Here is a 25,311-nt window from a genome sequence, read left to right as displayed (position 1 = left end):
AATTCTGAAAAGCCATTTTCTATTACAGTGTACTTTAACTCTTGCTCTCGCTCTGCTTTTTACCATGGAAAACGAATTAATTTATAGGTTTTCTAAAATCTAAAATTGACTATTCCATAACCCACTCTCCCCTAAAATGATTTCATTTAAGTTTATTATGGAACGTGCACACATTCTCATTCATAGAATCTCAAAAATTAAGTGTACTTTGCTTGGGATCAGGATAACTCCGACATTCCCTTATGACATAATCACATTACTTACGTAACTAACGGACTAGGACCAGAACCAGAACCAGAACCAAAACCAAAGTTGTCCTCATTCCCACAAGCTAACCCAGTCAATTCCACATGTTTTATCTTCATTCACCTAAATACTCTTGAAATTCCCAAGATCAACCAAAATAGAATTTCTCCAAACAAAACATGTTTAACTTTAGAGCTCCTATGATTCAGTTATGGATAAGAAATGTGCACCTTTTAAGCTTTTTCTTAACTATTTAATCCAGTTCATTCATGCACCTCTCCTGTACTCAGGTGTCACACCAATTTCAATAAACCCGTCAATTATATCAATTGAATAGTAGTAGTTAAAGTGACATCGAGTCAGCTCAAACTTTTGAGAAGAATGGTTAATATGAAATATGAAATAGAAAGCATAATCCACCATTGGGATTATGAAAAAATTGGCTGTTTAAATTAATGATTTGAAGTTTGATTGGCCAAAAGTGTTGATGTTTAAAATAAACCTCTATCCATTACCTTGATTTGAGAATATATTATTGAATAATATGTATTTGTTTTAATGCCATGAATTGAAGGTTTGAAAACATTAGTTGATTTGGTGTCCACTCAACCAAATCTTATCTCTCCCAAAGTGAAAGCCAGCAATCTCCACATTTGGACACAAACATTGGTGGAAACAAGTATTATATATGTTTATATTAGTGGGTACTCACATGCCTACAATACAACACTCAAAAAAATATATATATATTTGAATATACGAGAGTTTGTAAATGTGAAACCCGAGTAAATGAGGTATATTAATTGATCGAGATTGAATATGAACGAGAGCGATTACGAGAATAGAACTTGTGTTTGTCTGTGGAGATAGTCTTCCACTTAAAAGCAAAGAGTGAGTAATATTTTTGAGATAACACTTTTTGTTTTTAGGAATAAGGACTCTCCATGGTATTTTTATTTTTATTGTCTACTTTCTCATGGTTTTGTTTTGGGCTTTTCCACTTAATCAAGGCTCGACTCTTTCTCTGGAGTCTTCGAACAAACTACACCCTTTGTTCGACACTTGCTTCGAGGATCAAAACTTCTTTGTTCGACATGGCTAAGTTCAACGATCAAGGCTCGAATCCTTTTCTGGAGTCCTCGAACAAAGTATACTGTTTGTTCGATACTTGAATTACTTTTGACTACACCTTCGAGACTCACAACTTCTTTGTTCTACAATTGAGTATTCTATGAACATGGCTAAGTTAAGGGCATAGCTCTAATACCATGTTAGGAATAACGACTCTCTACAATGGTATGATATTGTCCGCTTTGAGTATCAGCTCTCATGGTTTTGCTTTGAGCTTCCCAAAAGGCTTCATACCAATAGAGATGTATTCCTTATTCATAAACACATGATCATAGTTTTAAAAACTTTTGAAATACGTTATTTGATAAAGTTCTCGCGGTTTTTATCATTATTATTTAAAAAATCAAACTTAAAAAGACCTTTTTCTTTTTCTTGTAATGTTTTTTAGGTCATTTTAGAAACGACAAAAGCATTTCAAGTCAAAAAGCACTTTTCCTCATTTAAAAATACAATATTTAAAATAATTTTAAAGTGCTTCTAGAAAATGTCAAAAACAAATTACAATAATTTATAATATATATATATTACCTAATACATGCCAATTACTACCCAAATCTTTGTGTGAGTCCATAATCACGATACGAGATGAATCTTGGTTTGGTGAGTTGAAGTTGGCCTTAACTGTAACACGATTTCCCATTACTGTACCTGGGCGTAAACTGAGGTAATTGTTAGAATGACGAGAGTCGAGCTTCGATTAAAAAAGAGGAAGGGTCGAAAGGTTGAAATAAGGAGTTACCAATTTCACATCTCATTTGGAGTGGAAGCGAATCGACATCTCGATCTAAGACAGTCTTTTTAATTTTAGTTGGGAAGAAACAGTAAAGTCCATCGATACCGTCAATGAAGAATAAGGATGTAATCATATGGAAATAGTTAATAATTTTTTATTAAATATATAATCGTTAAAGTATTAATGATGGAAAATTTAAATTTTAAAATGAATTTCGTGGATGCAATATAATGTACTCTATGGTGTGAATAGATGGGATGTGTGCGCATGTGGTGCTGTTTGGTTAGTGGAACTTTATTTATTTTTTTATAGAAAATATATTTTATTTTTTATTTCCTCTTCTAACATCAGACTGACGTATACATACAATATACGCTAAAATTTCAACAATTTTGCTCTTTTCCTTTTCCTTGTATTTTATGAACTCTTTGGTGTGGAGAATAGGTATGAACTTTTGTATCGACTAAAACCATCAAGAATAGATGCTTCGGATTCGAGAGATTTTTTTAAAATTATGTTCGAAAATTTTGACATGTTGTTATTGAGGGAATTTTGCACAACTTTCGTGAAGAAGCTGAAGTAGAATCGGAATGAAAGTTGAAATTTTGGTGAACGTCAAGAACGGTGAGTTTTGAGGGACTGATTTTGCATACATTTATTTCCCTTCACCTAGCAGGGAAGCACTAGCTTAGAGATTCAACACTCTTGATACACAAACCTGCGTAGAAGACTTAGCCTTCGTAGCGGTATCCGACATTTGAGGATGAAGCACAACCCTAAATAACTCTGCACCAGGTGAGGGACACCATGGTGAGTGCTTGTCTGCTTATCATCGATGAGGGAGTTAGTTGGCAAACCCGTCCCACAGGCCATGAATTCGCTCAAGGCGTAGTGGCACTACCCCCAGTACATGTCAGCTCAATCGATTACCTGCATGGTCAATGCTCTCCTATAGGATGGTTCCTTCGTGCAGGGTAACCACTAACTACCCGCACAATCAATGTCCTACCGCAGGATAGATCTACCATGTAGAGTAATCGATCTACCACTGAGTAACACGACCCTAACCAGCATCATGTCTAACTTGACGGTACCGCAGCAAAGTGGGAAGGGAACTGGAAGCTTTTTGGACGCCATATCGGCTACTGTCGGCCTAGAAATCTTTCTTCATCTTCTAGAGATGCCGAGGTGGTCCAGTAGGTCTCCAAGGTGATTTGGCGATTTTGATAGGGACTCAAATCTTCAGTTTCATCAATTCCAACTCCCCAAATCTGTGATGGTCAGGAGCAGTAGGGTCTCACCCTCTGATCATCCCTCACGATTCCAATGAGCTTAGACATCTGGAGGCATTCCATTCTAGTCCCGACCTAGCCATGTTCTCACCCTAGACTTAAGTCGATCCTACTGTTCATTCTCGATAGGGAGGGATCACACAATCATTCACCTAGAGCTAATGTACAACTAACCATGCATACAATCACACATGCTTAACGGGGCGATAACATCCATCCAGCTCTCAAAGCGTAGACACATACGATCACATATGCTTAACAGGATGATAACATCCATCCAACTCTCGAAGCGTAGACACCCAAACCTCCCATCCACCGTCATAGCATGATTACTTACTAGCAGTAGTAAAGTATATCAATACAGTATACATAGTCAACTAAAAAATTTAATGATTTCTACTATAGCCAACAAGGTAAGTGGACTTAATGTTGGAACATCTTCTTGCTTAGTTGGATGACTTGAATGATGTATGAATGACACGTACTTTATACCTCATTTACATGCCACTTTCTGATGTTATAATATGATTATGTGATGTTGATTGTGATTATAATGTTACGAGTATTATGTGATAGCATGTATTTTTAGTATGTTATGTCATGTATGTTATGATACCATATTCATGTTATCCCTATGAGACATTGTTGAGACATGTCTAATAAAAGTGAAAGAAATGTCATTTATATGCGTATGCATATCTCATATAAGAGTTCTTGTTAGGGTCGCACAACAACGCACACACTCGATCTAGATGAACACAAAGAATAGGAGAGAGAAAATGCAAGGCGAACTCTGGCTAGTTTGTATCGATGACTTCAAGTATGTACCGTAAAAGAGAATATGAGAATAGAAAGTACATTTTCAAAGCTGTACGGGACAGGATATATATATAGTTCAGTTTACTATATATAGTTTTACCAAATTTAACCATCTACTACGTATAATTATTTACCATATATAGTTTTACCAGATTTAACCCTCTACTATATATAATTATTTACTATATATAGCTTTTAACGGATATAACCCTTAACCAAGCTAAATAAGCGGCAAGCTCCATAACCTAACAGTTCTGTCATGCAAGAATGAAAGTATGGTGTGCATTATAACCATGTATTATGATTTTAAATTATGGGACCTAATGCATGTTATATGTCACAAGCACAGGACACCTCTCCAGGATGTTTTATACGGGCACATACACCGTGATACGATGTGCATTCCTTTTTTTCTATTAGTTTTTAGCAGCGTGAACATGCATTAGCCCGTAGTCAAGTCTAGGATATACAAGTCCACCCTATCAGCTCATGCGTGCATGCATGAATCGTATCTAAAGTAATGGCAAGACTCTCATGTAAGGATAACGATATTAGGTGAGAATGTCGTGGAAACGAAGTCACAATGGTTAGATTTCTGCATTTAAGTCATAGTCCTTATAATAGGATCTTTTTCGAAATTTTGATAAATTATATCATTTTTTTTTCAATTTTCACCTATTTATTTTTACGATCCTATTATTATGTTTGAAATAAATTTACAAACATAGCATTTACATAAATTTTATATAAATTGTTTGATTATAAATTTATTAAAATCCGAAAATAAAAATAAAGAAAAAAAATTAGAAAGCCCGTGTTATTGAAAGGGAATCAAATGCCCGTCAGACACGGATATAAAAAAAAATACTTATTCTCATGTCTTAACTTTCAAATATTGATCAAATAAACACTTTTATATTCCTTGTTCATTCTTTATTCCGCTCTCACGATTCAAATGAGAGTATTGGTTTGAATAACGTGTATTCGTTTTTTTAGATCTATATTTAATAGTAAATTTTAATAAATCATATTTTTAATTCTCAACTAAATATTATATTAATGTCAACTATTATTAATAATTAAATTTTGTATAATAATTATTATCTATCAGACAATATTATATAATTTATAACCTATTGTTTATTATACATATTTCAATAAAAAGAATTATTATTTTTGTAATTTAATTTATTATTTTTAGTTTTAGCCTTTTCCGAAAGGTTTAGATATATGGGCTTCACATGTGAGATCCGGCCCAATAGAGATCAAAACAGACTAAATTACCAAAACACCCTTGAAAATTCATCGAATTTTCCAATTCAACCACAATTCTCCCAAACTAAATTCGTGGACGACGCTTGGATCGTTGGTCCTTCCTCACATACTTCAATGCCTCCCTCGCCGTATACTCCGCCAGTTCCTCTCCGTCTTTCCCGCTCCACAGCCCTTCCCAAACTCCCCTTCCGGCGAAATAGCACTCCGCCGCGATCCCCACCGTGTCGCCGTCGTTGCCGACGACGAGAACCGGCAGCCTGTCGTAATGGCCAACGGTGGTGCCTTCCAACTCGTCGAGCCTGATGAGACCACGATCTGAGACGGCGTACACCTCGCCACGGACGCGGCGGCCGGAACCGGGGAGATTGATGAGGTAAGGAACACCATAAGGTCCGATTATGAGAGGGAATGAAAATTGGGTGGAATAGTTGCCCAGGAAAACGGCGTCGTTATTGTCGATGAGATCCTTTGTCAGGTTGTGATTTGGGAAGCCTCTTTTTAGTGTGCCGTAGGTGAAGATCAGGCGTCGTTTTGGGCCTTCGTTTTCCGTTGCGTTTGCCATTGCAATTGCAAATGCCTCTCAATTCCTAACTTCTTAAATATATATTGTAAAAATAAAAATCATTAATAAGTTCGGGTCGGGGCTTGATACGTGGTTCCCTCCCATCCGACTACATTGAACTCCTCCTGAAAATCGGGGTTTTTCACTCCCAATTTCATCACGACTCTCCAAAATGTTATGATATTGTCCACTTTGAATATATGTTTTCATCACTTTGCTTTAGGCTTTCAAGAAGGTCGGGAGATAGTATTCCTTACTTATAAAGTCATGATCATTACCTAAATTAACCAATGTGGGACAATTCTCAACAATCCTCCTCTCGAGCCCCCCTGAGGCCTATGGAGCCCTCGAACAGCCTCCCCTTAATCGAGACTCGATTTTTCTTTTGGAGTTTTCGAACAAAGTACACCCTTTGTTCAATACTTTAGTCACTTTTTTACTATACCTTCGACGCTCACAATACTTTGTTCGACATTTGAGGATTTTATTGACATGGCTAAGTTTAGGGTATGGCTCTAATACCGTGTTAGAAATCACGACTCTCCACAATGGTATGATATTATTCACTTGAACATAAAGCTCTCGTGGTTTTGCTTTGAACATAAGTATTATTTTGGACAATATGCTCTAGTACCATGATTGTTGAGGATTGTCCCACATAGGTTAATTTAATAAATGATCATGGCTTTATAATCAAAGAATACTCTCTTTATTTGTTTGAAGCCTTTTGGATAAACCCAAATCAAAGTCACGAGAGCTTGTGTCAAGGGTTCATTCGGGTCGAAACTGGCTCGGTTTGGTTCTTTTCAGGCATGTACTTGTTCAGCCCAAAACTATGTTGGGCTCTGAGGTGGGCCTTCGTTATAAAAGAATGGGAATAAAAAAAAAAAAAAATAGGCCAATTAATTAGAAAAACCATATAATTTATTTATTTATTTATAAAGAGAAGGATTGCATATGGACAAACAAAATTGAGTCAGCTTGATTTGTCGTTGGTGGCCACAAAGTCTACCCACTTGCTTTCCAACTTTCTCCAATTTTTTTTAACTTTTTTACCCAATAAAAACTCAAATAATTTTTATAATATGTTTTAGCTCATTACGTTTCGTCATCAACCTCACGGTTTAGAAACGTGTCTACTTATCCACTCTCTTAGGGACCTAGCGTCCCTGTTGACATACCGTCAGATGTCTGGCTCTGATACCATTTTTAACACCACAAGCTCACCGCTAGCACATATTGTCCGCTTTGACTTGTAGCGTATCGTCATCAACCTCACGGTTTTAAAACGTGTCTACTATGGAAAGATTTCATACCCTTATAAGGAATATTTTGTTCTCCTCTCCAACGATGTGGGATCTCACATATAAAGAAAAACTTGTGTCGTGAGTAGCTACATAGTCGATCATTATTGTTGTAGAGAGGAACTCGTTACATGCACAATCAGCATAATTTAATACATAAATTCAAATTTTAAAATATATATCTTAATTAATCGGTTGAATTATGCACGGGTTGACAAGTATTATTATATGAGTAAATTACTAGTATTATCCTAATTTTCTAGGGACTTAGAGTCGCTACCATACGTATGACCTAAATTCTTTATGTGGAAACATTCATTTAAAACCAACTTCATAAAACGGTGTCATAGAAGAATACTAACCCAAGATCTACGAAAATAAATGCAACTACCCTATGTAGGTTCCATAGTCTTTGATGTGATGCCGCCATCAACCGTACAGGGATGCCTTGTCTTTACCTAGTATATGAGAGTAGCACATGACTTATGTATTTTAAGAAATAATCCGTAAGTGACCCTGGGTCAAGGAATGCAAACAACCCAGTAAGTGACCCCATCTTTGGGGTTAGTGAATGCAACCAGTTGCAATCATGAATAGGGACCTATCATTTAAAATGAGTCTCTTAGGTGACTTCAGTTTGAACAAATTGGATGTGCACTACTTTCCTACCCATGACCCACATGTGCGAATGTGGGTTCACCAAGCTGGCTCGCACACCCCCTGGGCCTGTATTGTCTAGCTAGCTGGTTGTAGCTCGATGTCCGGAGGTACAATGATCATCATGCATCATGTAAAGCATGATGGTCATCTCATTATCATAGTGTATGAGTCCGTACTCATCATAAAAGGAAAAGTATCTCGATGTAAGTGAATATACTATACTCTTCACCTTAAAACATTTATGTGGCACAATTCATACATTCCTCACATATTACCCTAGATAGCATGCATGTATAAGCTTTCCTACGTTACATCAATCATATCATTACTTAGAGGTTATGTGTTAGAAAACTCCTCATTGTCATACATGGCATAGCATGCAATACACTTCATTGCCAAGCATATTCATGTTGTAGTGCAACAGAGCATTTCATACAAATATATCATTATAGCATGACATATCATCATAACGTGTTATATCGTCATACATCTCATGTCATTATAACATATCACGTTATCATACATATCATAGCATCATAACACACCATATCATCATAAACAAATCATATCAAACACATGACACGTGTAGTGGTCACTGAGAACGTATCACTATCCATAAGACAATTGTTTTGATCGAGCCGATAGTAGAGTCACTTACTTCGTTAGCCTAGACTGAAGCTACTACGATCCTTTGATGCTTGATCCTACCTTAACGCTTGTCTCTGAAATTTAATTCTACCTAAGCAACCCAATTATCAATCAGAATTCTAAAGTGGAAATTGATTCCATAAAATAATATAAACTAACTACGGACAACCTAAGTTAGTTAAACCTAATTTTGGAGAAAATAATTTAAACTTTGGTCCAAATAATTTAAATTTTGCTCCAAAAATTTAAATTAGAAATATACTTATACTAAACGTTTTTGAAGAGTTGAAACTAGTAGGAAAGAGTCCGAGTTTAACATATTCAAGTCGGATAAGTGGAAATATCGGCCTGGAGTCATCAAAAAATGTATTTTTCGACTGACTTCGAATCGTTCAAGTGAGATGATAAGAGGAAGTAAGAAATCTCCGAAGGTAACTCCCCACTTCTCAACTTAAGCAATCTCGGATTTTTTTTTTTTTTTTTTTTTTTGGGATTATTACAATAATTATTAATCATTAAATTCTATTTTAAAACTACTTTTTTTAATAGTATTAAAGGAAATTTAATTTTCCACAAAAGCTTTTTTGAGGTTTAAATATTATTTAATCATCAACTTTCTTTTAAAAAATTTGTTTTACATTTATCTTTCAAGACTTCTTTACAACTTGAGTACTTAATTATTAGTTTTTTTTAATGATTGGAAAAGAGAGCCGACGTATTTACATAGAATGACATTTTGGAGCTGAAGCTTACCGACAGCCCAAATAACTAAGACGATAAAAAGTCCATACGTGTGAAACATGTTCGCATGAGCGTTATTAGTCACGTTTCTTATTGCAATTCATGAAGTAATTGTGCTCTCGAAAAAGTCATCAAGAACGATGATTAGTTTAAATGAGAAAAATGTCACAACCATACTATGAATTTATCCGGTTATAGCTCATTGGATTTTTAATCTTATATACTAAGTTATTATATTCTTATTAATTCCAAAAGCAACAATTTGTACCACTCGTTTCATTTATACTCTAAACATTAATTATAGCTCGTTTGAGAGATCTGATCTCATCGAACTGGGGAGAAACTTTTAAACTTCCAAAACTACCCTTCAAACCTCATCAAATTTTCGAATCCAACCCGAATGGAAAAAGCTTCGATCTTTGAACTTTCCCCGCATACTGCATAGCCTCCAGCTCCGTATACTCCTCCAATGTCTCTCTATCTTCCCCACTCCACAGCCCTTCCCAATTTCCCTTTCCAGCAAAATAGCACTCAGCTCCGATCACCACCGTGTCTCCGCCGTTCCCGCCTCCAACGAGCTGAACCGGCAAGCGATCATAGTAGCCGACGCGGGTTTCTTCCAACTCGTCGATCAGAGCGAGCCCACGATCGGACATGGCGTACAGCTCGCCGCGGACCGGGCGGCCGGAACCAGGGAGATTGATGAGATAAGGAATTGCAGAAGGGCCGAGGAGGAGTGGGAAGGAGAAGTGGGTGGAATAGCTGCCGAGAAAAATGGCGTGGTTTTGGTGGATGAGCTCCTGCATTAAGCTGTGATTTGGTAACCCTCTTTTTAATGTGCCGTAAGTGAAAATCCGGTGTCGTTTTGGGTCTGTGTCTTCCATGGCGTTCGGTTGGTGACACCAGAGAAATTTGGTAGAATTCTTTCAGAGAAAAGAAGTTTGTATAACTAGGAAGGAAGGCTTAATCGATTTTTTGCATCTTTCACTCATGACAACGTACATATATATAGGTAATTTGGGACATTCCCCAACACCATTGATTATCCAAAAGTCATGTACCTAATTGATTATGAAACCAATGAACCTACCTACATCTATTCATACATGTATCTACAAGTGACCGTTCAACTAGTTTCATTGTCATTGAAAAAACAGATAGTTTCAAATGGTGAGAGTTTGCAGTAATGGGCAGCATATACGTTCATTGAGAGTTTGTAGTTTGAGTCGGGTTGAAAATTTTTTTGTTAATGGATTTAATTGCTCGGTTGTAAATTTTTTTTCTAAGTATATTTTGGGATATTACCTTAAAAAAAAAAATTAATTTTACTTTTAATAAATAATAAAAAAAATAAAAATTATGAAATTAAATAAGAATAAAATAAATATACGTATCCTAATAATATATATATATATATATATATTTTAAAACTAACATAAAAGAGAGAATTAATTGTGGAGGAGTATTTGGAAATAAAAAAGAAAAAAAATAATTTAAATCTGGAAATAGAAATGTAAAAAAATATTGACAAAAAAGACATTTAATTAAAAAAAAAATGCGCTAGGTTTCGTTTTTACCAGCCCAAAATACAATTGGGCCCATTATCAATAAATGCTGGGTTTGGTTTTCAACAAGCCCAGAAATATAATTGGGCTTTCAAGGCCCATTAGCAATCAATGCTGGGTTTCGTTTTCTACAAGCCCAAAAATTTAATTGGGCTTATATCAAGGCCCATTCTCAATCAATCCTGGGTTTCATTTCTACAAGCCCAAAATCACAATTGGGCTTTCATGAAGGCCCATTCTCAATAATGCTGGGTTTTGTTTTCTCCAAGCCCAAAATTACAATTGGGCTTTCATAAAGGCCCATTCTCAAATAATGCTGGGTTTTGTTTTCTCCAAGCCCAAAATTACAATTGGGCTTTCATAAAGGCCCATTCTCAAATAATGCTGGGTTTGGTTTTCTAAAGCCCAAAATTATAATTGGGTTTTATTCAGGCCCATTATCAATCAATACTGGGTCTCGTTTTCTATAAGCCCAAAATTATAATTGGGCTTTCATCAAGGCCGAATATCAATCAATACTGGGTCTCGTTTTCTATAAGCCCAAACTTAAATTGAGCTTTCATCAAGGCCCATTCTCAATCAATCCTGGGTTTCATTTTCTACAAGCCCACTTATAATTGGGCTTTCATCAAGGCCCATTCTCAATCAATGCTGGGTTTCGTTTTCTACAAGCCCAAAATCATAATTGGGCTTTCATCAAGGCCCATTCTCAATCAATGCTGGGTTTCGTTTTCTACATGCCCAAAATTATAATTGGGCTTTCATCAAGGCCCATTCTCAATTTGATTGGCAGATTTTTTATTGTTCAACCTACCGGAACAATCTAAACTAGCTCAATCTATATATCTCGGATTAGATTAGATTTATTATTTAATACGGATTATTTTGATTAAATTTTTTTTATTATGGATGTTCGTGAACTGGGTTAAGTCGAGTTGGAACATATTTTATACTTAACCTAAACATCCGGACGGACATTAAGTTTCGAGGCCAACACTCCCATCTCTCTTAGCTCGTTGTTCTACTCATGACCCTTATTAACCGCTCTACGTTTGCATCTCTCTCTTCTAGTATTCTTTGTTACCTTCCTTTTAAAAAATAGAGTAAGTCATTCATTAAGATAATGAAAATTAATTTAAAAAAAAAAAAACATATACTTTATTTATTTATTTATGATTATTATAATATGCGACAAACAAAATTGGGTCAACTTGTTTTGTCGTTGGTGGCCACAAAGTCTACACACTCATATAAATTTTATATGTCTTAATTAGTTTGATTATACTGTAACAGCAGCTAGTATGCATCGCTGTCAGTCTCACGATTTTAAAATGTGTCTACTATCAATCCTTTTGGAGGCTCAATGTTCTCGCTAGCACATCGTTCAGTGTCTAACTTTAATTTCATTTGTAACAACTCAAATCCACCACTAACAAAAATTGACCATTGCTTCGTGGTTTTAAAATGTGTCTACTACGAGAGGTTTCTACACTTTTATATAAAGAATACTTTGTTGCACTCTTCAACTAATGCAGGATCTCATACATACGTAAAAACTCGTGTCATGTGTAGCTGCATAGTCGACTTCTCTCCTGAACCTTCTTTCACTCGGTAAAGGCGGATGCTATCGGTCAAGAATCTTTTCTTTCCTCTCCCTTCAAACATTGTAAACGAAGAACAGACAATCAGTTAATTACCCGCAAACACTCGAACGTGAGAGCAAGGGATCACCCAAGGAATAGACGAGCTCCAAGGAGGGAGGCAAGAACCATGCTTGATCGTTGTAGAGATGAACTCGTTTCACGCACAATTAGCATAATTTAATACATAAAAATTAAATTATATATCTTTAATTATTATATGCAGAGAACATAATTATTAATCATTACATTTTTTAATAGGACTAAAAGAAAAAGTTGATTTTCCACAACGCTTTTGAGGTTTGAATATTATTTAATCATGAACATTTTTTAAAAAAATATTATTTTATATTTATCTTTTGAATTTTCAAGAAGTTATTTAAATTAATAATGGTAGACTTAAGTCTTTAATTATTAATTTTCTTTTAATGATTCAAAAAAAGAAAGCGAACCGGACGACTTATTTACACAGAATGCCATATTGGAGTTGAGATCTACAGACGAGCCTAAATGACTAAGACAAGGAAAAGTCCACACGTTAAAACATGTTCACACGAGCGTTATTAGTCATGTTTGATGTCACAATCTGTAGAGCGATTGTGCTCTCAAGAAAGTCATCGAGAACAATGACTAATTTAAGTAGCAGATAATGTCACGATTATACTATGAACTTATTCACGATTAAGCTATTAAAGTTTGAAAATATGGGTTGAAATAATAAAAAAAAATTATTTTTGTAATGAAAATAGAACTATTTAAAGACATTGATTAATTTGTAACCAAAGTAATTATTGTTTTTTTAATTAAAATTATTTAATTTCTTTTCTTTTTTGGTTTTGGTATATGATTGTTGACAAATAATGTCGTCATAATTCAAATTTATATTATTTTTTTAATCTCTTTTGTCACTCCTCTCAAATCTTGTCTTTTTCGTAATAAAAAAATAATAATTAATTAATTAATTAAAATTATCAAAATGGTCTCGACATTCTCTTACATCTTCTACGACATGGTCACGTTACTTACTCCTCGATGAAATTTAGTATTTAATATTTCAAAAATATTAATTTCATCTTTTGAAAAAAAAAATGGTCCAAAATCCAACAATAATGCACCACGTAAGTACCAACTTTTAAGACATTTTGGCTACTGTCTTTTAAGACAAAAACATTCAAGAAGTTGACTCGTAATGTTTGTCCGTCGTTCTTCAATGTGGGTTGCCTAATTCTTTCACCTGCCAATGCCATATGTCAATGTATGATGCTCGGTCCCGTACCTTTGAAGTTTAAATTAGAATTAAGTTCGAGTCATTGTAAAACCAGACTTGAGTAAGATTGCTTCGGGAGTGTGTGTTAGAGTCATTCTATCGTTCTGATGGTTGGACATTCGACGAGGTCAACCTTGACGTTCCTTTACCTTCATCTTAGCGTCCTTCAAATTCGGATTTAAAAACATTTTTTTTTTAATTAAGGTTATAAATACTTCATATATTTATTAATTTCTTTGTGTTAAGTCGAAAAAGAAATAATAAATTTATTTTTATTTTTAGAATTTGGCCGATGAAAATATGATAAAATCAAAAAAATTAAATAATTACCAAACACATCATATTATTGTGTAGAATTAAAATAAAAAATAAAAAATAAACTTGTTGGAATGCTTTTGTCAATTTGTTGATTATTCTCATTCCATTTTAAAGTTATGACCTAATCCAAATACTTGTGATTGCACAATAAATAAATAAATAAATAATATATATATATATATATATATTGGATGAAAGTACCACATCGACTAATTTAGGGAATGATCATGGATTTATAATTAAATCATGAAAGCTAATGTTTAAAGTAGACAATATCATACCACTGTGGACAGTCGTGTTCATTTAACATGTATAATTGTATCATAATTAAAAATGTATTTTTTAAAATTAACAATAAATTCGTTTTCTATGACCAACCAATCCATAAAATTTTCATTTATTTTAACCAAACTCAGTTTAAATAAGTTCAGAATCTAACCAAAATCGTACATAATGGGTTGGGTTGATCGGATTTTTCCGATCATCGAATTTTCTGGTCAAATAATTTTATGAATTAAGACAATTTTAATGTTAATTTAGTGATAAATTAAAGCTAAAACTTGTTAAATTAGGGTATAAACATGTCTCTAATTAAATTGCCATTCATAATTAAACATTGTTGGTTCCTTATTTGACCAAAAAATATTTAATAAATTATTTTTTTTTTTTTTTTTTTTTTTTGAAAGAATAAATACAAATATATACTTCCAAAAATAAAGTCCTAATATTGAACAAGACCACAACTTTGAATCAATAAAACATGGGAGAAAATAATTCTAACAAAAATAAATATTTGATTTTTTTTTTAATTAACTTGACATGAAAATAAGGGTTTTGGTAATTTAGCATTTTTTTTTTATATTATTATTCACTCCGTTTTAAGTCGGGTTATAAACTCCAACCATTACCTTCGATTCAATTTTACCCGTTGTCTACGATTTACTACGACATAATATCGTTATGTACTTGTTGCTTCTAAAAGTGAATGAGGAACGTCCTGTACTACTTTTTCAATTGTGTGGCTTAGTGATCTTGACACACTCACAACCAACCTTGAGAAGAACCGGTTAGGATTGATACCAGTTGTTAACTCTCATACCAATTGTTAGGATCGCTCAACAACGCACACACTCAATTGTGTGGCTTAGTGATCTTGACACACTCACAACGAACCTTGAGAAGAACGATTGATACCAGTTGTTAACTCTGATACCAATGGTTAGGATCGCTCAACAACGGTCAAGATGGACACAAAGTATAGGAAAGAGAAAATACAAGATGAATACAGACATTTACCAAATATCTGCCATATATATCTCTATCAAATCTTTACCAAATATCTTCCATCATGCTTTATATCCCAACAGAACCCAAACCATCTTCCATCAGCCTCCATATCTTAACCGAACTCAACCCCCATACCTAATTTTCGTATGATTTTATAGCTTTGTCGGACATTAGGCTAGGTTTGTCTTCCTCCACTAAACACTAGCTTTGTCGGACATTAGGCGAGGTTTGTCTTCCTCCACTAAACACAACTTGTGTGGAATCTAAGCTTGTTCGACCACACAGCCGCTTGCGCATGCATTTCAATCATATGCGACACGACCGACTTGCCTCTAATAAACCAAGTCATTCGGCTTGATCTTACCTCTCTCAATGCAACGCCGCATCTAATCATGTCATCTTGGTTTCCAATTAACATGATCCACATGTCTTGACGCAATCCCAAATCATAGGGTGTCGTCGCTCATCGTAACTCACTTAATTATACCATCGAGAACAGGCCCACGTGTCATTCATAATATCAGGATATTCCCAACCTTCATTAACTTAGATCGGGTAGCATTTCCATTGAAATATAGTTTAAATTTATTGATATACCTCTAATTTACCCGAGTTAATAGATGGAAAATTCAAAGTATGTAATTAATGATGGGAAATAAAGTAATGAATGGTTGAAAATACGTGTTAATGGCGAATTAATTAAAAATTAAAATACAATAATAATGTTGGAATAGAAAAATATGCGATAAGACCAAAGCAAAGAAGAAAATGAAAGCAAATTTATAAAGGAAAGAAGGAGAAGAGTTCCTTATGGCCAACGCATCTTTCCCCTTTTGCTTCGGCTTGGACTTTTTTCGCAGATAAGAACCACTTCCCTCTCTCCCTTCCATTCTCTAAAATCACGAACACTCTTCTTCTTCGTCATTCAATCGACCCCAAGAACAGAAGAATCATGGTATGATTTTGGGTTTATGTTCTTTTCTAAATCTGGGTTTCTTTGTATTTCAATGGCGGATTCTGTTAAAACAGGGCGCTGGAGTTCTTGAGGAGGAAGATAACCGATGGCCGCCATGGCTGAAACCTTTGCTCCGTGAAAGCTTCTTCGTTCAATGCAAGTTTCATGCCGATTCCCATAAGAGTGAATGTAATATGTATTGTTTGGATTGTATGAACGGCGCTCTCTGTTCTCTCTGCCTCGCTTATCACAAAGATCATCGCGCCATTCAGGTTCGTTTCGAAACTCTAAATTTCGCTTTCTGGGTAAGAACTCGTGCGATTTCCCCTCAAGAACACTCATAACAAACCCATTACTCCTCTAATTTAGATTACGAAAACTGGGTTTTCTGGGTTTGCTCTGTTTGCTCTGTTTGCTCTGTTTTATGATTCCGGCTCTGTTTTATCACAAAGATCATCACGCCATTCAGGTTCGTTTAGAAACTATAAATTTAGCTTTATGGGAAATAACTTGTGGGATTTCCCCTTCAAGAACAATCATAACCCCATTACAATTTAGATTACGAACTGGGTTTTCTGGGTTTGCTCTGTTTTTATGATTCTGGCTCTGTTTTGGCGCAGATTAGGAGGTCATCGTACCACGATGTCATAAGGGTATCAGAGATTCAGAAAGTTCTCGACATTACCGGCGTTCAAACCTACATTATCAACAGCGCGCGGGTCGTGTTCTTGAACGAACGGCCACAGCCAAGGCCAGGCAAAGGCGTGACGAACACCTGTGAGGTCTGCGAGCGCAGCCTTCTCGATTCTTTCCGATTTTGCTCTCTGGGTTGCAAGGTAAACTTAGTTTCATATCAATGCCTTGTTGTTGAGATAGCGTTGATTTCGAGAAATTGATATCTGGGTTTCTTCCAGATTGTGGGAATATCGAAGAAATTCGTGAAGAAACGGCCGGCAATGGGATCAGATTCAGAGGATTCTTCGTCGTACAGCAGCAGCAGAAACAAGAACAGAGTGGTGCTGCAGAGCTTCACGCCATCAACGCCACCACCAACTTTGGTTAGTTACAGAACGGCCAAACGAAGAAAAGGGATTCCACACAGAGCGCCAATGGGTGGACTCATAATCGAATATTGAAAAAAAAAAAAAAACCTTTTTTCTGTTCATATAAATTTTTAATTTTGAATTACATAAAAACATGTAAATACAGGGGTGGAAAAGGAAACAAACAGGAAGAATGGGGAAAATGTGCAAATACAGCAAAGATGGTGGGCATGGGAGCAATAAACAATGTATAGATGGTATAATTATACGTGAGTTTTGGGGTTATAGATGTAAATACTGTTTTTTTCTTCCTTGGTTTGTAATTTAGGAATGTTTATACAAGGAATGAAATAAAAAATAAAAAAATAAAAAAATTTGTAAATTATTAATTTTTATTTTCATTTTCATATAAGGGGGCGGACCGGGGTAGGACCGGTGGCGGGCGGTTCAGTGGGGGGTGTCTGGACACGTGTCGTGATATAAGAGGATGATGGAAAGGTAAGCCACTGGATTCCCGAGGTTGTAAAAAGTAGGTCAGCCGCCCACAAGCAGAAAGGAGTATTTTATTTTATATATATAATATATATTTTTTAATTTTATTTAATTAAAAGTAAATAATATATTATTTTATTCTATCATTTAAATGCCACGTTTCGATTTATAAACGGTTGGTTTTTTAATTTATTATAGTGGGGTGACGTGGAAATAGCAGGAACGGTGTGTGGTGATTCAGCGACAACACGTCAACTCCGTAAAATTAATGTTTTTTATTTATTTAATTTTACGGTATGATATTAGAAATTTTATATTTGACTGAAATCATGCGTCCTCGTAATACGTGCCGAGGTTCACGACTTTAACGTGGGGATTCACTTGCCTTACACGTGACTTACCACGTGTTCTAGATTTTTTTATTTTAATATTTAAGTGTATTTTAAGAGTTGGATTTTATTGGAAAATAAATTTTGACGTAAGCAGAATTTTGGGGAGTAGTCAGCAGACACGTATGAAGGGGAAGAGAGAGAGACATGGAACACGTGGCGAAGCGGATTAGTTGAGTTGGAAGGGAAGAGGGAAGTTTAGTGGAGAGAAAGAGGACACGTGTCGTGGAAGTGTATAGGAACTTGGTGAATGTTCCGGGGAGTGTCAGTATGTGAGTTACACGTGTGGAGAATGCTTTTTTTTTCTTTTTTTTTTTTTTTTACAATTAATTTAACGTATTTTAAAATTTAAAATTAAAAAAAATTTATAATAGGTCATTGTGGTCGAGCGGTTGACGGAGATATTTTCACACCCTTATAAAGAATGTTTTATTTCCCTTTCTAACTCATATGGGACCCCATCATCCACCCCCTCCTTAAGGCTTAACGTCCTTACTGACACACTACTCAATGTCTGTCTATAATACCATTTGTAACAATCTAAACCCACCGTTAACAGATATTTTCCTCTATAGATTTTTCCTTTCGGGTTTTTCTTTAAGATTTATAAAATGCGTCTGATACGGAAATGTTTTCGCACCTTTAAAGTTTTTTTTTTTTTTAATGAATTTGGTAAGCGATGATGTCATGAGATTACTAAAACTTTGGTTATGTTCGGAAATGGTCAACATCCCAACTCATTATATGCCCTATTTTTATTGGTCGGTCTTGTATATGGTCACCTACACTTCCCTGCTCTCGTTCATTCATATATATATATATGAATACGAACAAAAACAATATGAATATGAAGTTGATGTTTAAGAACAACTCCACTTTCAACCCTAACGAAATTAAGACAACTAACTATGGTTAAGTTACTTGGTCTCTGAATTAAAAAAAAAATGTAGAATACATTTTAAAATTTTTTATTTTGTGACGAGAGATTCACGATTCTACCAATTCATAGATTTCTCGTTTATATGAACTTAACCCAACCCAACACGTACGGGTTGGGTTGGGTTGATCGGCTTTCGGGATTATCAAATTTTTTTCAATATAACAACTCATTTCGGATTCAAATTAGGATTTGCAACGCATATTTGACATCTAATGATCCCAACATTTAACCCTGAGTCATTCCAACATGTTTTATCTTCAGCCACATGCATCATAAGAAGATTCCTCGAGAAATTACCCAATATAAAATTCTTTTAAGCATTTCTTCGTTATTATTATCAGACTGATCTCATACGAATGAGGTCGGTTCACTTGTCTACCTCCACTATACTCGGGTGTCACATTTAAACACACGTACACACGGTAATGGTTAGAGAAAGATTAATGGGACAAAATGGGAAGTTTTTATTCAATATTTATCATTATCAAAGGGTCCATTTGGGGTTAAAGAAAGCCAAAAAGGAAAGAAGATATGATGGAGAAGGGCTGTCATAATTAATATAATTTTATTTTATTAATTTTGGGTGACGTACATAAAACCCTTTGTTAAGCTAACAGACATAAATGTCTCATTTTGGAACAAGATAACGTGGAAAGTGTCATTTATGGTTAGTTTAGCAAGACGGGAATACTTGGCATCAATTTTTTTTTATTTTTATAAAAGGTCGAGAAGGGTCGAAAAAGTCAATGACCCATCAAATAATAATTGATACCTTATCTACTAAACTATCTCTTCTAGGATCGTAAAGTGTAAATATTCGATCTTTACCAATCGTCGTATTCAAATTGGGCCGTGTTAGGAATCACAGACCTCCACAGTAGTATCATATTATCCACTTTGAGCATAAACTCTCGTGACTTTAGTTTTGGTTTTCCTAAAAGGCCTCGTACCAATGGAGATAGTGTTTCTTACCTGTAAACTCATGATCTTCCTCTTAATTAGCTAACGTGAGACTGCTCCTCTTAATAATTATCTCCAGAAAATGGAAAGGTTCTTATGAAAAAAATGAGTCAAGTTAATTTACCGAGCATTTTCTAATTGGAATCTCACATCTGTGGCGTTCAGAAGCCAAATACTCATTTTTCTTTCCTTTTGTTTATCTTTCTTTCTTCGATTTTGGGTGATGTAGGATTTGTAAGTAGCGGATTAATAGTCAACGATGACATTCTAGACCAATGAAGGTCACCAGAACTTATCCTAATTATATAAATTAAATTAATGAGCTTTAAAAAATATGTAATAAATTCCTAAGATTTCAATTAATTAATTTATAAATTAAATTAAATTTTATATTTAAAAAATGCATATTCTTGTTTTAAAAATTTTAAAAAAGAGTTAATTTATAAGATATTTTAACAAATTTATGGATCAAATAAAAATAAACATTCAAATTAAGGACTAACTTGCAATTAAAACAAATATATACTTTTTGGTAATTTTGGAATCTCAAACGTACGAATGGTACACATTACGACACGTGTACATTTATTATTATTTTGTGTAAGCCCATTGGTCAACTAATTCAATTTCCACAAAATTGTTGGGAAATTTGGTAATTTCCATAAACAACTGGATCGATATGTCAAATCCTATAAATTGGGAATTATGAAGAACTCAAAATTTCCCAAATTCATTGCCTCTTTTTTTTTTTCTTTTAGTCCCTCAATTTGAGGCAAATTTTTATTTGGTCCATAAATTATAAAAAATATCACTTTAGACCTTGCACACGGGTTTCTATTTTGAAGTTCATGTTCCTTTCACTATTTTTGCAAACGCTTGAATTGATTATAAGGAGATTCAAATCTGAAAAGGTACAGCAGAAATGGAGAGGAAGGATAGTTGAAATTAGCACTAAACTCCCTTCTGTCTTTGCACTCTCGAGGACCAATCTCCCATCTGACTCGAGGAAACCTTTGCACGCTTCCGTTACCTTTTGGGTGTCCAACGTCTCCATAGAAATTGTCTACTTGAGGCTGTTACTTGGTCCGTAGGTCCATACACAAGGTTAAAATTGAAGGGAATGAGAAACGAGATAGAAAGAGAGAGAGTAAAAAAATTGACTTAACCTAGAATCAATCTAAAATTAATAAAATATGAGAACTTGATTACGTTACATCATATTTTTATTATTCAACTAACGGTAAATCTCAAGGACTAAAATGTAATTTTTTAAAATTTAGGGATCAAACACAAACTTGTCCTATACGACCCGAATTCTTTAGGTTTGATTTTATTGTATATTCGATTATTTAATTATTGAGTTTAGTCTTTTAAATTAATTTATATCAAAATTGGTTAAATAATAATAATAATTTCTATTATCATATTGTAATTGTAGGCTTTAAAAATTTTCTTCTCATTTATTATAATTTAGAGATGTAGGGGAGGAGCACAAAAATGGACCAAATGGGCCAAAGCTGGGCCCGGGCTAGAAATTTTCACGTTTTTTCACACTTCAGCCCATTTGTATAGAGCCCAATACCACACACACGTTTGTTTATCCTCCAACAAATATCCCCTTGTTTCATTTTTATAACTGAGTACATGAATGAATCAATTATAGGAACTATACAGTTAAACGTGTTTTTTTTAGTAAGTTAGTGGCTTCTTGAAAATTTTCATAAAATGCATGTGAGTTAGAACAAAACATATTGGAAAATGGTCCGGGTTGGGAGATTTTTTGACCCAACCCGAAAGTTTGGGTTGGTTAGATTGGTAACCCAATCCAACCCGAAACTTTTCACAATTCAACCCAACTCAACCTTCTTTTTTTTAGTTTTATTTATCGCCATTTATAATTATTTGGATGTAATTTTAGATAAAATATATTAAAAGTTCACAACACAAATACAAATCAATGTAATTATTTACAAATAATAATAATAATAATAAGTAAATAAAAAAAACGAGCGAAAATTGTAACATATTAACATAGTTCAACATTATCATAAAACTAAAGACAACTAAATACCGATATTTCTAGTAACAAAAATATAAACCATTGTATTGTATAATAGACTAGTATAAAATGTATTAATAGTTACATGTTAGCTTATTCTATACTTTAATTAAAATATAATATTATATATAAAAAAACTAAACAAAGAAATTAAAAATAATACCAAAGAAATTAAACAAAATAGCGTCCGATGTCCTTGGGCCGTTACAAATCATGTCCTCCAACTTTACCCCAAATTTCTACGTCAATCAATTCATTTTCACACCTCAAAAACTCACCGATAAGTCCGAGAATTCTGATAATGATGATGAGACATAGGCTTGGGTTCGGGTTTAGGCTTGCTTGTATTTGTCAAACAGTTTACCACTTTTGGGAAATTAGGGTTTGTTCGTTCTCTAGTCGAGATTCTAATATTTGATCTTTAGAATTGTTGACCCTTAGTAATTTGTTGGGTAATATGTTTGGTTACACTTCAAGGTTTTAGATCTTACTTAGAACGAACTTTGAACTCTGTGCCTAAGAAGTAGAAAGAAGTCATCGAGATGGTACTCCAAATAAGTCCGATTGGGCTCGAGGTAGCCGAGCCTCTAATGGTGACCATGTAAATAAAACCCACCAAGGAAGCGAGGAGCACAATGAAAAGACGTATCGCCACGAGGTGAATAAGAAGTAGCCAACTGATGCACCAAAAGGCTCCAATGAAGCCTGCCACGACAACCAGAAGGACAACGACACCGAAAATGATGAGATGCCATAGGAGAATTGGACGCACGCGTTATCTTATTGGGTGGCTAGCCAAATTTCGCTCCTCTCACTCGTTTAGCTAAAAAGAAGAAATTCAAAGTCGGGCAATTAAGCAAACCCCACCTTCGTCTAAACTCCTTTTCCTCTAGTCAAAAAGTACTTTTGACCCTCCCAAATACAAACTCCTTCCTTTGCTTTAACACTCACAAATCACTTTCCTTCTTACACCCCACCACATATTCTCCCTTGCTACTCCAATAATCATCCCGGTTCGAGTGTTCATCGATCGAGTGAATCTATATACTCTAGGAGGTGAAACGAGGGGTACCAACAGCCTGGTTAGTACATTTGTTTTGGGTATAAAAGGTCATTGGTTCGAATCCTGTCACCTTGATATAGTACTGTAACGACCCAAGCCCACCACTAGCAAATATTGTCCTCTTTCGGCTTTCCCTTTTGAGTTTCATCTCAAGATTTTTAAAACGCGCGTCTGCAAGTGAAAGGTTTTCATACCCTTATAGAAAATGCTTCGTTCCCCTCTCCAACCGACATAGGATCTCACAACCCGCCTCTTGCTCACATTCGTCCCTCTCTCCAATCGATGTGGGATCTCATAAGTATTCTCCCGGGCCAAAGTCCAAAGCTCGATAGCCTACATGTAGTCTAAACCCATTTTTCTATCCCACATAGCCTACTTTTGACCGACTTAGATTCTATTTTGACCTATCAACTTTAAAAAAGTTATTTTTTGTCATTATTTTAATTTCATAGCTAACAAATTGATATTAAATTTCTCGTACATGAGTATTAACATGTGTTAGAACGACATAACTAGTAATACCACGATCAAAATGAATACTTTTTAAAAGTTGAGGGACCAAAACCGCTATTATTCTAAAGTTGAAGGACCAAAACGAATAAAAAGTAAATTTTCTAAGGTCCACAAAATGAAAATAAAAGAATTTTCCATCTAAGTTTATTTCCAACTAAGTCATATAAAACAACTTTGAACGCTTTCATTTTAGTCCGTATATTGGATAAGATATCAATTAACGCATTATTAAATATTTTTATATATTAAAATAAAGTAAAAATTAACGTGACGATCCATCACTAAAGTTAGAAGATACACGTAATATTATTTACAACATAATTTGACGTGACAGTTAAAGTGTTAAAATTGATTATGTAAATATTTTTAAATATAGATTTTGAAATGAAATAAACGATAACAATAATCTTAATATTTTATCCAACGATAAAAATAATCTTAATAAGCAATGTAGTTCATCCAACGATAAACCTAATTTCAATTATAGAGCTATGACACAATCAAATCTGAACGAACAAAATGTTGAATTGAATCGTACCAGTCTGTACGGGGTTATTACTCATTTTTGTATTTGCTGTTTTATTTTCTATTTTTTTCTTCAATTAAATAAAAGAAAATATTAAATAATAGTACGAATTATCTTACCCCATTTGTAAGGATAAATGACCCGTCGATAAAATGGGGAGAGAAGTGGGACAAATGGCCGAGACTCCATCTGCTTAATATAAAGCCATTGTTATTTCTCTCTTGTTTGCTTATCTAACGTCTCTTTAAAAAATCTCTTTCTGTCATCGTTTTCTAAAACCTTCTCTTAAAACCGAGGCCAGAGGCTCGAGCATACGTCGCTTGGCCGTAGGCGACACAAGAACGAATTGACTTAGCTCACTTGTCGTTGGAGAGTGAGTGCCGCACAATCGCAAGTCCACTACCATCAAGAGTGCGATTGTGATATATATTATTATTATTATTATTAAAAAGATAAATGAGTTAGTTTTGACACTAATATTAAAAATTATTGTGGTAGAATTATTTTAATTGTTAACGACTATATTGCAATATTAAAATATAAATTTTTAGAAATTATATTGGTGGACGTTATAACATTATTAATTTATTTATAGGTTATATTGAAAATAATTTTTTTTAGAATAACTATTTTTTATAACAAAATAATGAACGAGAAAAAATTACTGCACTAAACTCGATACTCGCATCGATCTCCACCAAAATAAATAGAAAATGAAATAGGTGCTGTGAGAATGATGTTGAGTTTATAATCAAAGAATACTATCTCAGAAGCCCAAAGCAAAACGATGACAGTTAATGCTCAAAGTGGACAATATCATATCTCATGTTAATGCTCAAAATAGACATATCATATCTCATTCTGTAGAGTCGTGTTCATCTAA

The 25,311-nt window shown here is 34.4% G+C and overlaps 1 protein-coding gene and 2 pseudogenes across 1 annotated transcript; 1 reads left to right on the top strand and 2 right to left on the bottom strand.

The window, feature by feature from the left end:
* Positions 1 to 5,407: 5,407 nt before the first annotated feature.
* Positions 5,408 to 6,058, bottom strand: LOC111776342 (putative gamma-glutamylcyclotransferase At3g02910 pseudogene; annotated as a pseudogene).
* A 3,730-nt stretch (positions 6,059 to 9,788) lies between these two features.
* Positions 9,789 to 10,295, bottom strand: LOC111776340 (putative gamma-glutamylcyclotransferase At3g02910 pseudogene; annotated as a pseudogene).
* Positions 10,296 to 16,280: 5,985 nt separating this feature from the next.
* Positions 16,281 to 17,875, top strand: LOC111811153 (protein RGF1 INDUCIBLE TRANSCRIPTION FACTOR 1). Its single transcript, XM_023697902.2, has 4 exons — positions 16,281 to 16,443; positions 16,518 to 16,715; positions 17,064 to 17,279; positions 17,358 to 17,875. Exons 1-4 carry the CDS (start codon positions 16,441 to 16,443, stop codon positions 17,577 to 17,579), a joined length of 639 nt encoding a protein of 212 aa, XP_023553670.1. The 5' UTR covers positions 16,281 to 16,440; the 3' UTR covers positions 17,580 to 17,875.
* The last annotated feature ends 7,436 nt before the right edge of the window (positions 17,876 to 25,311 follow it).

The sequence above is a fragment of the Cucurbita pepo genome, chromosome 15 (genome assembly GCF_057944985.1).
Source record: "Cucurbita pepo subsp. pepo isolate OVF chromosome 15, ASM5794498v1, whole genome shotgun sequence".
Taxonomy (NCBI): domain Eukaryota; kingdom Viridiplantae; phylum Streptophyta; class Magnoliopsida; order Cucurbitales; family Cucurbitaceae; genus Cucurbita; species Cucurbita pepo.
Note: the sequence above shows the minus strand (reverse complement) of the source record. Positions and strands in the feature narration are given on the sequence as shown.

Bases quoted from the DNA above. Each gene is read 5' to 3' on its own strand.
- LOC111811153 (XM_023697902.2), top strand. The intron at 16,716-17,063 runs GTTCGTTTCGAA...GTTTTGGCGCAG, and splicing joins AAGATCATCGCGCCATTCAG to ATTAGGAGGTCATCGTACCA. The intron at 17,280-17,357 runs GTAAACTTAGTT...GGTTTCTTCCAG, and splicing joins TTTGCTCTCTGGGTTGCAAG to ATTGTGGGAATATCGAAGAA.